The following is a 14,398-nucleotide window of genomic DNA, read 5'->3' on the forward strand; positions in this document are numbered from 1 at the left end:
AGGGAAGGGGGAGGGGGAGGGGAAGGAGGAAAAGAAAGAAAGAAAAAGGAAGAAAGACCAAGAGGAAGGGGGAAAGGGAGAGACAGAAAGGAAGCAAGGAAGACAAAGAAGAAAGGACGGATCGGGAGGCAGACAGAGGAAGGCTGGAAGGAGGAGGCCAGGAAAAGAGAGAAGAATGGGAGGGCGCATGCCCATGGCGGATTGTCACCCAAGCCTCCAGGAGCCCCTGCCACCAGGAGCACTAAGGGAGCAGCCACGAGATGTGCCGTGAGCAAATGAGCCGTCAGCCACCCACCATGTCCAGCGACAAAACAGCCACACGCCAGGGCACGCCGTGGTGGCCACATCCTTCCGAAACAGAAACTCCACACACTCACAGCTCCACGTGGGTTCCGCACGTCTCACAAGAAACACCCCAGAAAAGACAGCTCTCATAGAACAGCCCCGTGTGCAGAGGACGCTGAAAAAGGGGTCCCCTGGGGTCTTCCTGCGCCCGATGGACCGGGTTTCGACGTTTCCGTACCATCTCGGTTCATCAAAACACGTAAGTTGACAACAGACACTGAACTCGTTTTGGAACGTCTGTGTTCAACGCGGAGCGTCTTACCCACCGAGCCAGAAAGACTCCTCACCGCTCTGCATTCGACTCTGCTGTTCATTTGAGAACGTGTGTGTGCCAATCGCCCACACACATTCCGGTTTTTTCAGAAAATCCTGGGGCTGGTACCCCGGTGCTCACTTTCCCTATCGAGCGCCTTCCTCGTCTCCGGGCTTAAGTGCCAAGCTCTGAGTTTAAGCGTCTTTCAGCCAAGGGAAAATGTACTTGAAAGAGAGACACTGGGATTTCCCTGGTGGTCCCGTGGCCAAGACCCTGCCCTCCCAATGCAGGGCACTTGGGTTCCATCCCTGACCAGGGAATTAGATCCCACGTGCCAAACTAAGACCTCGTACAGCCGAATAAAATAAAAAAGGAAGAGGAAACGCTGATTCGCTTCCGTCGAAGGCATCCTCTTTGAAGCTCTTTTTGCTAGTTCTAGGAGAAACAAAAGAAAAAAATATACGTCTATATATTTGGCTTGTGTCCCCCTCTGGCCTCACCTAGATTCTAACTGCAGATGTTTTGCGAGGATCTCCTGGAATTCGGTCATCTGTCCATTTGGGCACTGCTGGATGCTCACCCTTCTGCCAGTCTAGCACACCCTCCTGAGAGCAGCCAGATGGAAGGCACCCACCCCGACATGGGAAACAAGATGCCATCAGGCAACCCTTACCCTCCTCTGGCAAACAGAGGGCTATGAAAAGAGCCGCTGATTTTAGATTTCCACATCCAAACGCCCGCGTCAGACTGTCAATTTCGGGCTATAAACCATGTCTGTGGGCCTGAAATGTTGGAAGATGAGGGTCAAACTCCAACCCTTGGGGGTGACTTTGCCTCTCCGTCAGCATCAACTCAAGTCTCCTTGGGAATTTCCCAAGATCCCTCAGGAAGCAGGCCCTTAGGCAGGCAACATCAGTCGGCAGACGGCCCAGTAAGGACTCAGGATCTTACATAGGATGAGACGTTCAAACACCTCAAGTCTCCTCCCAGGAGGAGGGGTAACCACGGCCCACAAGCCGCGCCCCCACAAACCATATCACAATCCGCTCCTCTAACGGTTCTGAAAGCAAGACCTAGGTAAGAACCTTCCAGAGACGCACAAAGGTCAGTTGTGTTCAAAGTAGTAGAGTTTGCTGACATCAACACAAATCCCAAGTTAACAGGACTTGAGGACAAGGGCCCAAACGCCCATTGACGGAGGTCCCATCAGCACACGGCTGACTGTGGCATTCTCCATATTCCCCCTACAAACTGTCTGGGCCGTCCAACTATTTTGAGTGCCCCCTGGTCCCCAGGTTCCAGCAAAAAGGGAACCACTTGCCCGGTGTTTCCACGGTAATTGCCTTGGGTTGAGAAAATAATATGGCGGCCCATGGCTATGGCTGTCATCCTAAAGATGACAAGGTGTGTGAGTTGCTCAGTCGTGTCCGATTCTCTGTGACCCCATGGACTGGAGCCTGCCAGGCTCCTCTGTCCATGGGGATTCTCCAGGCAAGAATATTGGAGTGGGTTTCCATTCCCGTCTCCCGGGGATCATCCCCACCCAGGGATCGAACCCAGGTCTCCAGCATTGTTGCAGAGGGATTCTTTACCAGCTGAGCCACCAGGTGGGGGCTAGCAAGTGGATGAGAGTGAGTACAAGTGTCAGCAACAATGCACGCATCATAAGAGATAACGTTCCTTCCGCACTCTCTGCCAGGCAAGCCGTCCGGACTCTCACACACAACCTCACTGAGCATCACCAGAAGTCTAAAGCACAGACCATCACCTCTCCTGTCCTCGTTACATAAAAACCTTCCCAAGTGGCATGGTTAGTAACTTGCACAAGCTCACACGGCTAGAAGCAGGAAGCGCCCAAATCGAAGCGGCAAAGTCAGACCCCGGTTTTCTAGCCGTGTTAGGAACTCTCAGCCACCGTCCTGGTTTGTGCCAACCGGAGCTCTGCTTCTGTTTTAGCTTTTTTTAATATACGGTACCCAGACCCCCCGGGAAGGAGGTGGCGGTGAGCGGCCTCACCGTTCTCTTTGAAGCACAGCTTCTTCTTCTGGTAGGCGATGAAGCTGGAGATGGCTCCTCCCAAGGCCACCACGACGGCACCCACGATCCCCGGGATCACGCCTGGCGATTCCTCTGCGGGGAGAAGCACAGAGCACCGTGATGGGCAGGAGGGAACACTCACGGGGCAGACCACGGAGTCGGGGGTAGGGGGGCAGGCTGGTGGCCCTGCCCGGAGGAAGATAGCAGGGCTGAGGCCTGAGATGCGGGACCACAGTGCGGGGCCACAGAGGGAACCCCCACTCTGGAGCCTTTGCCTGAAATTCACCCTTGGAACCGGAATTCATCTCGCCACACACAACCACTGCCGATCCAGTGAAGTGGCTCCCCAGAGGGATACCAAACGCCACCTCTTCCCGTCCCCAGGACCAGCGCAGGGGACCTCCCCGCTTAGTTAGGAGGCTCCTGGGTGAGGAGACAAATACACAGCCGAGGGGACCCAGCGGGGACCGCTCAGAGGCTGTGCGACCTCACCCAACCAAACTCCCGGGTCTGCAGCTCAGTTCCATCGCTCAGTCGTGTCCGACTCTTTGCGACCTCATGGACTGCAGCACCCCAGGCCTCCCTGTCCATCACCAACTCCCAGAGTTCACTCAAACTCATGTCCACTGAGTCGGTGATGCCATCCAGCCATCTCATCCTCTGTCGCCCCCTTCTCTTCCTGCCCTCCATCTTTCCAGCATCAGGGTCTTTTCCAGTGAGTCAGCTCTTCCCATCAGGTGGCCAAAGGATTGGAGTTTCAGCTTCAACATCAGTCCTTCCAATGCACACCCAGGACCAATCTCCTTTAGGATAGACTGGCTGGATCTCCTTGCAGTCCAAGGGACTCTCAAGAATCTTCTCCAACACCACAGTTCAAAAGCATCCATTCCTCAGCGCTCAACTTTCTTTATAGTTCAACTCTCACATCCACACATGAACACTGTAAAAACCATAGCCTTGACTGGACAGACCTTGGTTGACACAGTAATGTCTCTGCTTTTCAATATGTTGTCTAGCTTGGTCGTAACTTTCCTTCCAAGGAGTAAGCGTCTTCTAATTTCATGGCTGCACTCACCATCTGCAGTGATTCTGGAGCCCAAGAAAAAATGTCTGACACTGTTTCCACTGTTTCCCCATCTATTTGCCATGAAGCCATGGGACTGGATGCCATGATCTTAGTTTTCTGAATGTTGAGCTTTAAGCCCAGATCTTCATGTCCTGTCTAAAAAAAATCCAAAGCCACTGACCTCTTATTTGTTGGACTGTGCCAGTGTTTGATCTGCAAGGAGATTAAACCAGTCCATCCTAAAGGAAAACGAGTCCTGAATATTCATTGGAAGGACCGATGCTGAAGCTGAAGCTCCAATCCTTTGGCCACCTGATGCAAAGAGCTGACTCACTGGAAAAGACCCTGATGCTGGGAAGGATTGGGGGCAGGAGAAGAAGGGGGCGACAGAGGATGAGATGGATGGATGGCATCACCGACTCGATGGACATGAGTTTGAGCAAGCTCTGGGAGTTGGTGATGGACAGGGAGGCCTGGGGTGATGCGATTCATGGGGTCGCAGAGAGTCAAACACGAGTGAGCTAGTCAAAAACAGCAAGTCTGACCCCTGATCTTTCAAGTATTTTGTTGAAGGCTCACATAACAGTGAGCATTTTTTAGCAACACAAATTTTATAAATTCAGGTCCGAACATGGTTTTTACAGACCTAAATGCTACCGCAGACTAAATGTATCCTAAGTCAACTCAGTCGTGTCCAACCTTTTGAGATCCCGTGGACTGCAGCCCCCCAGACTCCTCCGTCCATGGGATTCTCCAGGCAAGAACACTGGAGTGGGTTGCCATGCCCTCCTTCAGGGGATCTTCCCCACCCAGGCATCAAATACGCGTCTCTCAGTCTTCTGCACTGGCAGGTCAGTTCTTTATACCACTAGAGGCAACCCACTCCAGTGTTCTTGCCTGGAGGATCCCAGGGACGGGGGAGCCTGGTGGGCTGCCATCTATGGGGTTGCACAGAGTTGGACACGACTGAAGCAACTTAGCAGCAGCAGCAGCAGGCACCCAGAAAGCCGAAAATGAAAGTAAGCATAGGGATAAAAGACAAAACCTCAACAACAACAAGCAATACACCTGTTCCTTAGGCTTTCCGAGTGAAACCTCAATCGACTTCCTTCAAAGAGACAAGCCTCTCTGAAATGATAAATAAGCAAGTCAGACACATGGGAGACTTAAGACTAATTACTAACTGTTTCCTCCATCATCAACAGCATCTTTTAAATCGGACTTGTCATTACCTAAAGGAGAAAAACGCTCAACACTGAAATTCTAGCTGAAATGAACGGCAGAAATGGCTTTCGGTACAGATGGTACAGAATATCAGACTGAGCAAAGAGTCAAGAAAGTGAAAGTCGCTCAGTCGTGTTCGAGGCTTTGCGACCCCATGGACTATACAGTCTGAGGAATTCTCCAAGCCGGAGAACTGGAGTGGGTGGGTGGCTGTTCCCTTCTCCAGGGTATCTTCCCGACCCAGGGATGGAACCCAGGTCTCCTCATTGCAGGCGGATTCTTTACCAGCTGAGACACCAGGGAAGCCCAAAGACTCAAGAGAAATGCCAAATTCCTGACTGCTTTCATCTCACTCTCCTCCTCAAGGAAAAGAATAAAGCCAACCCAAACTAATGACGGTAATTTATACATCAATTAGGCCCCAAGAACTGGGCCACAGCGTCAGCTTCGGCCTACAGGGCGTTCTCTGCTTCTGACCGTCCAATGTATAACCACCATCCTCTACCATAGCTGCCGCCAACTTCCGCGATGTGGATGTTCCAAACCCCGTCGTGCTGGACAGAAAAGACGTGAGCACCGCTGATGGTTTCAGAGGCTGCCTTCTTCGTTTTAAGGACGCTTTTTCAAGTGCCAGCGACGGCTGGCAGAGCTTGCTATGTATCCACCCAACAGGGATCGCAGAGTCCCTAGTGGGAAACATTGTTGCTGCCCCCAGGGACCCCGTGATGGTACAAATTCCACAGCTCGATTTATCCAGCACGGCCTCTGGGCAAGCTGCCCAAAGCAGAGGGATTCCAGGACTGGGAGGCGCCCAGTTTGGGTGGGAAAGTGGGGAATACAGAAAGAAGAGGTGGAGAAGGCTCTCTGGAAGGCTGCCACACAAAAGCAGCGTCCTTGATCATCAATGCAGGTTTTTCCAACTAACAGGCGTGTGCACGCTCGTGTGCACGCATCTGCGTGTCATGTTTCTGTGTGTATTGGTGGGCCTGGATGTATGCGTGTGCATCCCAGAGCAGGCACACAGCATAGGGGCGCACTGCACCAGCGCCCAGAGGGACGTGAGTGCACACAAGTTCACATGCGCCAGTGAACGAGTGGTGTGGGCACGTGCTCACGAGCGCACACGCGTGTGTCTGCGTGCACGAGCATGTACTGAACGAGCGCTGCGCATGTACATGGGCGCGCGCGTGCCTTGTATCCGAGCCTGAGTGTGTGTGCGCACTGTCTGTCTGCTCTGCAGCTCTGTATCCAGGTACCTCCCCGGCCTGGTTGATTCTACCCCAGCAGGCGGGCTCTTCGGCAGTGCTGACCTCCCCCCACCGCCACCCCCACCCTCCTAAGAGGCCGCCTCCTGCCCCCGTGCTGACCCCCTGGGACACCCACCTTCTAAACTGTGATAAACTAACAGACCCGTCATTCTGAACAATCAGAAGACAGACCATCTTCAGAATGAGGCATCAGGTGTGGCCGCATCTAACTGCCGAGAAAACTCACACGATTAAAACCTGCAAATAACTTCAGAAAATGCTTCTCGAATACTGGTGAGCGAAAAGTTTGACGATATGGAAGGAAGGCTGTGACAAGCCTGAACAGAGTATTAAAAAGCAAACGTCACTTTGCCAACAGAGATCTGTACATTCAAAGCCATGGTTATCCCAGCAGTCATGTACGGATGTGAGAGTCGGACCATCAAGAAGACTGAAGCAGCAAACAACTGCTGCTTTTGAACTGCGGTGCTGGAGAAGACTCCTGAGAGTCCCTTGGACTGCAAGGAGATCCAACTCGTCCATCCTAAAGGAGATCGGGCCTGAATCTTCAGTGGAAGGACTGACACTAAAGCTGACGCTCCAATGCTCCGGCCACCTGATGCAAAGGCCCGACTCACTGGAAAAGACCTTGATGCTGGGAAAGACTGAAGGCGGGAGGAGAAGGGGACGACAGAGGATGCGATGGGTGGATGGCATCACCGACTGGATGGACATGAGTTTGAGCAAGCTCTGGGAGTTGGTGATGGACGGGGAGGCCTGGGGTGCTGCAGTCCACGGGGTCGCGGAGACTTGGATGTGACTCGGCGAGTGAACAAGAACGTTATAACACAGTGTGAATTAAAGACCGACAGTTTCACTTAACATTGCTTGCATTTAAACTGATATATAATACTAGAGAGAATAATCACCTTCACTGTGTTAGAAGATGGATACTATTCCTATTTTTCCGTGTTAAAAATTAAACAAATAAATCAGTTCAGCCAGTCACTCAGTCTTGACCGACTCTCTGCGACCCCAGGACTGCGGCACGCCAGGCCTCCGTGTCCATCACCATCTCCCAGAGTTTGCTCAAACTCAACGTCCAATGAGTTGGTGATGCCATCAAAGAAATACATAAATGTGCAAAATATACAAACAAATAATGTATTTCAATGAACAAAAAAAGTCCACTCAAAATGGGAAGTTTCGACAGCTCTTCAACTCAGAAAACTAATGGCAGTCAAATGACTCTGAGAACACAAAGATGGGTGAGAAAAAGCAGAAAGCATCAAGAAAAAACAATGAGCTTTTGCTCAAGCTCATGTTTCTCCAGATTGATTCTCTATATTAAAAATCACACTGAATACTTCTGAGCTTTCATTAAAACCTGGTAAGCAAAGGCAGCAAACTAAACATCGAATCCAAAACAACAACAACAAAAATCTTTTTGAATACTGCTCTCCAGGACTGGGAAATCGGCATTCCGTTGCACAGAGCGTTCACTGTACGATCACGCTAACCCTGGAATGACCGCCTTTCAGCTGACACGGGGCTCACAGAAGCCTGAAACGCACACAAGGAACCACAAGAGCCCCAGGATCTCACCGTTAGAGTCAGGCTGCTTGGGGTCTGGCTGAGGTTTTGAGTTCGGTGAGTCTGGTGACGCTCCGCCACCTGTGAAAGAGGACAGTTGCACTTATGAGCACTCTGAGGTCAAGAAAGCAAAACACGCGTTTGCACGAGTGCGTGCGAAGTCGCTCAGTCGTGTCCGACTCTCTGCGACCCCGTGGACTGTAGGCAGCCAGGCTCCTCCGTCCAGGGCATTCTCCAGGCAAGGATACTGGAGTGGGTTGCCATGCCCTCCTCCAGGGAATCTTGCAGACCCGGAGATCAAACCCATATCTCTTATATCTGCTGCCTTGGGCAGGCAGGGTTTTCTTGTTTGTTTTTCCGACTGGTACCACCTGGGAGGCGCTTGCGTACAGACAGTTAAGTGGGAAATGGAAGTGTGCCCTTTGTCACGGCTGGGGACGCCTTGTTGTGCTGGGGATGCACGTACACACGGCCACCTGCGGATTTGTGTCCGTCGGCATCCAGCTATAACCCTTCACCGCGTGTCTCTCCCACAGAAAATAAAGCAGATGGCTGGGCCAGCTGCAGAACGTGTGGGGTCGAGTGCGAAGTGAAAAAATGCACCTTGCCCGTCCTTGCTCCAAACTGTACCAGGAATTTCACTACGGCGGCCACACTGAACCGTGAGCAGTCAAAGTGTGGCCTCTCTTTGTTCAAACCAAAAATGGAGCCCCTTGTGAGGGAGGGGTTGCCGCGTGTTCCCACGTGCCTGTGAGGCCCAGCCCTACCAACGGTATTCAAAGTGCCTCATACACCCCAAAGATGCTAAGAGTTCTAAACCAAAAGTCAGCGTACAGATAAAAGCCAAAAACGCAATCCCACAAACCATACCCCTATTCCTCAGGGTTTCCCGGCGAAAACGAATCCGACGTCTTTAAGAGAGACTCACTCCTTTGAAATGATAAATAATCAAGTCAGACACGTAGGAGATTTAAGACAGCCTACTTACCGTTTCCTCCACCATCAAGGGCATCGGTTAAATCCCAGTTATCTTTCCCTAAAGGAGAAAGACAGTGGATACTGAAGTTGTGTGTGAAGTGAAGACCAGAAATGGCTTTCTATACAGACACTACCGAGTTATCAGTCTGACCAAAAACTCAACAGGAGAACCAAACTCCGACCGTTTTCACGGTCTTAGAAGAATGTAAGGTCAAGAAGAAAAATAAAAGGAAAAACTAAATCAAAATAATGAAAGCAACTTATAAATCAATTAGGCCCCATGGGCCGAGTGGGAATTCCAAATTCTGCCTGCACGGAATTCTTTCCCGTTGACTGTCCCCCCTATAACCAACCCTCCCAAGTTGCCAATGACTTTCGCAATACAGATGTTACAATATAAGAATAGATATCAGTGGCCAAATCTGGGCTAGTGCCCACTGAAAGAGGGATTCAACTGACCCAGCTGTGCTCCATAAAAGGATGTTTTATGTCCACAAAATGAAAGACTCCTGATGGTTTCAGATGCTGCCTTCTTAAAGACTCTTTTTCGAGTCCCAGAGACATCTGGGAGAGCTTATGTATCCACCCAACGCGACTTACCGAGTTATCACGAGATGCTCCCGAGAAAGTGTTCCTGCCCCAGGGAGCCCGTGATGAGACCAATTCCGTTGTTCAAAATTACCCACCATCCTCTGGGCAAGCTGCCCGAAACAGAGGGTGGTTTCCAGGAGCGGACTGTGCGGAGTTTCGGTGAACGGGGAATAGGGAAAGAACTCGTGGAGAAGGCTCTCCGGAATGCTGCCACCAACAGCAAGAGACTCGATCATCAAACGCAGGTTTTTCCATCTGTGTGTGTGGATGCTCGTGTGTGTGTGTGTGTGTGTGTGTGCGTGTGTGTGCGGACCCAGGGACGGAACCCAGGTCTCCCGCATTACAGGCAGATTCTTCACCATCTGAGCCACCAGGGAACCCCAAGAATGCTGGAGGTAGGCAGCCTATCCCTTCTCCAGGGGATCTTCAAGATCCAGTCATCGAACTCGGGTCTTCTTGCATTGCAGATTCTTTACCAGCTGAGCTTCCAGGGAAGCCCATGCTTTCCCATATTGATTCTCTATATTTAAAATCTTACACTGTTTTTCTTTTTTTTTTAATTTCCATTGCAATCTTGGAAGTAAATTCAGGAAACTAAACATCAAATCCAAAAAAAAAAAAAAAGAAATCTTTTTGAATACTGCTTTCCAAGACTGGAAAATTGGAATTCCCTTGTACAGAGCATTCACTGTAAGTGAAAGTGAAAGTGAAGTCGCTCAGTCGTGTCCGACTCTTTGTGACCCATGGACTGTAGCCTACCAAGCTCCTCCGTCCATGGGATTCTCCAGGCAAGAGTACTGGAGTGGGGTGCCATTTCCTTCTCCAATTCGCTATGCTGCTGCTGCTAAGTTGCTTCAGTCGTGTCTGACTCTGTGCGACCCCACAGACAGCCGCCCACCAGGCTCCGCCGTCCCTGGGATTCTCCAGGCAAGAACACTGGAGTGGGTTGCCATAATTCACTATAGGATCACACTAAGTTGGAATGGCCTCCTTTCAGCTGACACAGAGGTCACTGCACTCTGAAACACACACAAGGAGCCCCAGGGTCTCACCAGAAGTGCCAGGCTGCTTGGGGTTTGGCTGAGGTTTTGGCTTTGGCGGCTTGGGTGACGCTCGGTCATCTGTGAAAGAGGACAGTTGCAGGTATGAGCAGTCTGAGGTCAAGAAAACAGAACATGCGTTTGCACGTGTGGGTGCTAACTCGTTCCAGGCGTGTCCGACTCTCTGCAACCCCACGGATTGTAGCCCGCCAGGCTCCTCTGTCCCTGGGATTCTCCAGGCAAGGATACTGGAGTGGGTTGCCGTGCCCTCCTCCAGGGGATCTTCCCGACCCAGGGATCGAACCCAGGTCTCCTACATCTGCTGCAGTGGGAGGCGGGTTCTTTACCACTAAGTGCCATCTGGGAAGCATTTGCCTACAGCTAGCTAACTGGACTGTGGGAAACGGAAGTGTGCCCTTTGTCACGGCCGCAGACACCTTGTCATGGTGGGGATACGTACGCGCAGCCACCTATGGGTTTCTGTCCGTCAGCATCCAGCTGTAACCCTTCACTTCCAATAGCAAATAAAGCAGACGGCTGGGCCCGCTACAGAATTTACGGGGTCCGGTGCAAACTGAGAATGCATTTTGCATTTGCTCAAACTATGCTTCCATTTTCAATACAGCGCCCACACAGCCTTCGTTCGACCAAGGATGGAAGACCTACTGGGCGTGACCCCACGAACCCACAAGGCCAGCCCTGCCCAGGGTGTTTTCATTTTGTCTCATATCCCCTCAGACACCGTAAGTTCTAAACCAAAAGAAGACACACAGACAAAAGCCAAAAGCTCAAAACCAACAAACAATAACACCCGTTCCTTAGGCTTTTCCGGGGGCAAACTTATTTGATTAAAAGAGAACAAGCCTCTTTGAAATGATCCAATAACCAGGTCAGACCCACAGGAGATTTCAGACAAGACTACTTACCGTCTCCTCCACCACCAATGGCGTCGCTCAAATCGAAGTCATCCTTCCCTAAAGGAGAAAAAACAGTGAACACTGAAGTTCTGCGTGAACTGAAGTTCTAAAGAAATGGCTTTCCATACAGATAGTAGAGAGTATCGGTATCAACCGCAACACCAGACTCCTGACCGTGTTCACACCCTTCTTCTCTTCAAGGAAAAGTACCAAAGGGAAAAATCAAAACCATGAAAGGTATCTATAAATCAGTTATGGCCCCCCCGGAGCAAGCTGGAATTCCGACTTCTGTCTGCAGACAATTCTTCCCCTGTTGACTGTCCACCCTGAAACCAACTCTCCCAAGTTGCCCGTGACTTTGGCAACGTAGATGTTATAATACAACAACGGAAACCCGTGGCCTGATTTGGGTTCACATCCGGTGAAAGAGTGATTCGGCTGAGCCAGGCGTGCTCGGTAAAATGATGTGACGTTTCAGAGGGTTGGAGATTTTAGAGGTGGACTTCTTTGTCTTAAGGACTCAAGTCCCAGAGACACCCAGGAAGAGGTTCTGTGCCGCCTCAGCACAAGGTTCTAAGGCATCGTGAGTCATAAGTAGGAAACACCATCAACGCCCCAGGGAGCTTGTGATGGTACACACTTCCGTTGTTCAACAGTGAGTCAGCCAGCATGTTCTGCACGCATGGGTGGGTCAAACACAGAGTCACATGAGCAACGCTATCCTTTACTCACAATGCTTCCCTGGCAGCTCAGACAGTAAAGAAATGGCCTGCGATGAAAAGACCTGGGTTCGATCCCTGGGTCAGGGAGATTCCCCTGGAGAGGTTAATGGCAACCCACTCCAGCATTCTTGCCTGGACAGTCCCACAGACCGAGGAGCCTGGCGGGCTACACAGTTCACGGGCTTGCAGAGAGTCAGACACGACTGACTAACTAACACTTTCACCTTTTTAGATGAGAAATCCGATAATTAAACGGAGCTGTTATATATACATATACATATGAAAATAAGTGATAAGAGCTCGGTTAACTTTGGGCATTGACTGAATGCTGGGTGGCTAACCCCCAGTGAATCTGTGTGTGCGTGCGTGTGTGTGCGTGTGTGTGTGAGCTAAGTCACTTCAGTCGTGTCCAACTCCCTGAGACCCCATGGACTGTACCCTACCGGGCTCCTCTGTCCGTGGGATTCTCCAGGCAAGAATACTGTACTGGAGTGGGTTGCCCTACCCTCCTCCAGGGTATCTTCCCGACCCAAGGCTCGAACGTGCGTCTCTGACGTCTCCTGCATTGGAAGGGGGGTTCTTTCCTACTAGCGCCCCTTGGGAAGCCGTCCCCACACCCCAGTGAATCTGATCCTTAGGCAGTTCTGTCATTGGTCTCTGAATCTTGAGATTTTTCCAGAAAGGGTGAGTGACGTCAGGTATGGTCCTCATGGACACTGAGATCTGACTCTGCTCACGGGTTATAAGAGGGTCCCGGCTTCTAAAATTGCTCCTCCCAAGAGACGAGTATTGAAATCCAGTAACAGATACTCAGCATAAAGAGACACTTCCCACGGAACCCCCAGAGCACCTCGCCAAAGTGTCAGCGTCTGCTCTTTTACGGCTGCTGCTGGCCGTGAGACATCACAGCATCATTCAAATATTAACCAGGCTGTATCCATTGCGGGCATCTAGCCGTCTGCATCTCCCCCAGCTCCTGACAAAAGTGGGGTGCACAACAGCTTCTGTGCTGTGTTTTTGGACGCTGAGCACCTCTGCTTCTTACCGGGCGGTGGTTTTTGTGGAGGAGGAGTGGGTTTCTTGTCATCTGTGAAAGAGAAAAGACATTTCAGCCAGGAAATCTCGTGGCTGGGAAACACAGTCAACCCACCACGCTCTTCTGTTTCCTTAAAAAGAGTCAGAGAGGGGTGGTCTTCCCTTGGTGGCTCCAGGGGTTAAGGGTCCCCCTGCTAACGCAGGGGACAGGGATTCAAGCCCTGATCTGGGAAGACCCCACAAGGCAAGTAAGCCCACGCTCCCACAACTCTTGAATCACTTCAAGATACAACTCTTGAATTCTGCATGGCCTAGAACCCCTGGTCTGCAACAAGCGGAGCCCCGACAATGAGAAGGCCGTGTACCTCAATTAGAGAGTAACCCCCGCTCGCCAAAACTAGAGAAAGTCCACGCTCTGCCACAAAGACCCAGCAGAGCCAAATAAATACATTTAAGAGAAAGAAAAAGAAAAAAAAAAGAGTCAGAGAATGTCTGAAGCATCATGCTTTCCAGACAGCTCAGCCTGCGGCTGAGTGAAAGAGGAAGCCCGGAGAACAGCTGTTTAGCAGCAGGACACGGGGCAGAGCTCGGGTCCTTTGCAGGAGCCGGGGGAGCCAGGGGATGGCGGACCCCTGGCTAAAACTAAAAGGCTGTTCCGGTTTCTTAGGCGGAGCACCCTTTTGGCCACCTGGGACTCCCACCGAGGCTGACCCTCTGGGCACCAAGGCAGAGTGAGACTGACATGATCTGGACCACAGACACCTCCAGGGCACCTCTTCCCGCTCCCACCATCAAGATAAGACTATTCCCCCCTCCACCCCCAACTGATGGCTTTTGGGAACGCTGCTGCTGACGCCTCCGCATCAGACCCCAGGAGTTAAAAAGAGATGTCCTGGGATGGATCCTGGGCCCCCAGATCCCACGGGAGCCTCAGAATCTGACCTTCTTTACAAAGAGGGTCTTTGCAAGTAACATTGGTGAAGGTGGGGGTTCACGGTGGATTAGCACAGACCCTTACAGATGAGGGCCCTTAGGAGAAGGAGACTGGGAGATGGAGAGGCGCTGACGCCAAGTGGCCACGTGAAAGGAGAGGCAGAGATTAGGGAGATACAGCCACAGGATGAGGGATGGAGTCAGGGTGATCCCGGCGGAGCAGCCCACGGGGGACCAGCCCACAGAGGCCAGCCCACGGGGGACCGCCCACAGAGGGACCCGTCCATGGGGGACCAGCCCACAGAAGCCAGCCCACGGGGGACCAGCCCACAGAGGGACCCGTCCACAGGGGACCAGCCCACAGAGGCCCGCCCACGGGGGACCAGCCCACAGAGGCCAGCCCACGGGGGACCAGCC

General features: G+C 51.7%; 1 protein-coding gene across 1 annotated transcript in view; it reads right to left on the reverse strand.

Annotated features, from left to right (window-relative positions):
• Positions 1-14,398, reverse strand: part of CD99 (CD99 molecule (Xg blood group)) — a 32,784-nt gene that overhangs the window by 6,399 nt on the left and 11,987 nt on the right. The window contains exons 3-8 of the mRNA XM_040266406.1: positions 13,059-13,100; positions 11,301-11,348; positions 10,387-10,455; positions 8,754-8,801; positions 7,778-7,846; positions 2,615-2,728 (exon numbers count right to left, since the gene is read on the reverse strand). Of these exons, the coding sequence (XP_040122340.1) occupies positions 2,615-2,728; positions 7,778-7,846; positions 8,754-8,801; positions 10,387-10,455; positions 11,301-11,348; positions 13,059-13,100 (390 nt within the window). The remainder of the gene's footprint in view (positions 1-2,614; positions 2,729-7,777; positions 7,847-8,753; positions 8,802-10,386; positions 10,456-11,300; positions 11,349-13,058; positions 13,101-14,398) is intronic.

Source organism: Oryx dammah, unplaced genomic scaffold (genome assembly GCF_014754425.2).
Source record: "Oryx dammah isolate SB20612 unplaced genomic scaffold, SCBI_Odam_1.1 HiC_scaffold_23, whole genome shotgun sequence".
NCBI lineage: Eukaryota > Metazoa > Chordata > Mammalia > Artiodactyla > Bovidae > Oryx > Oryx dammah.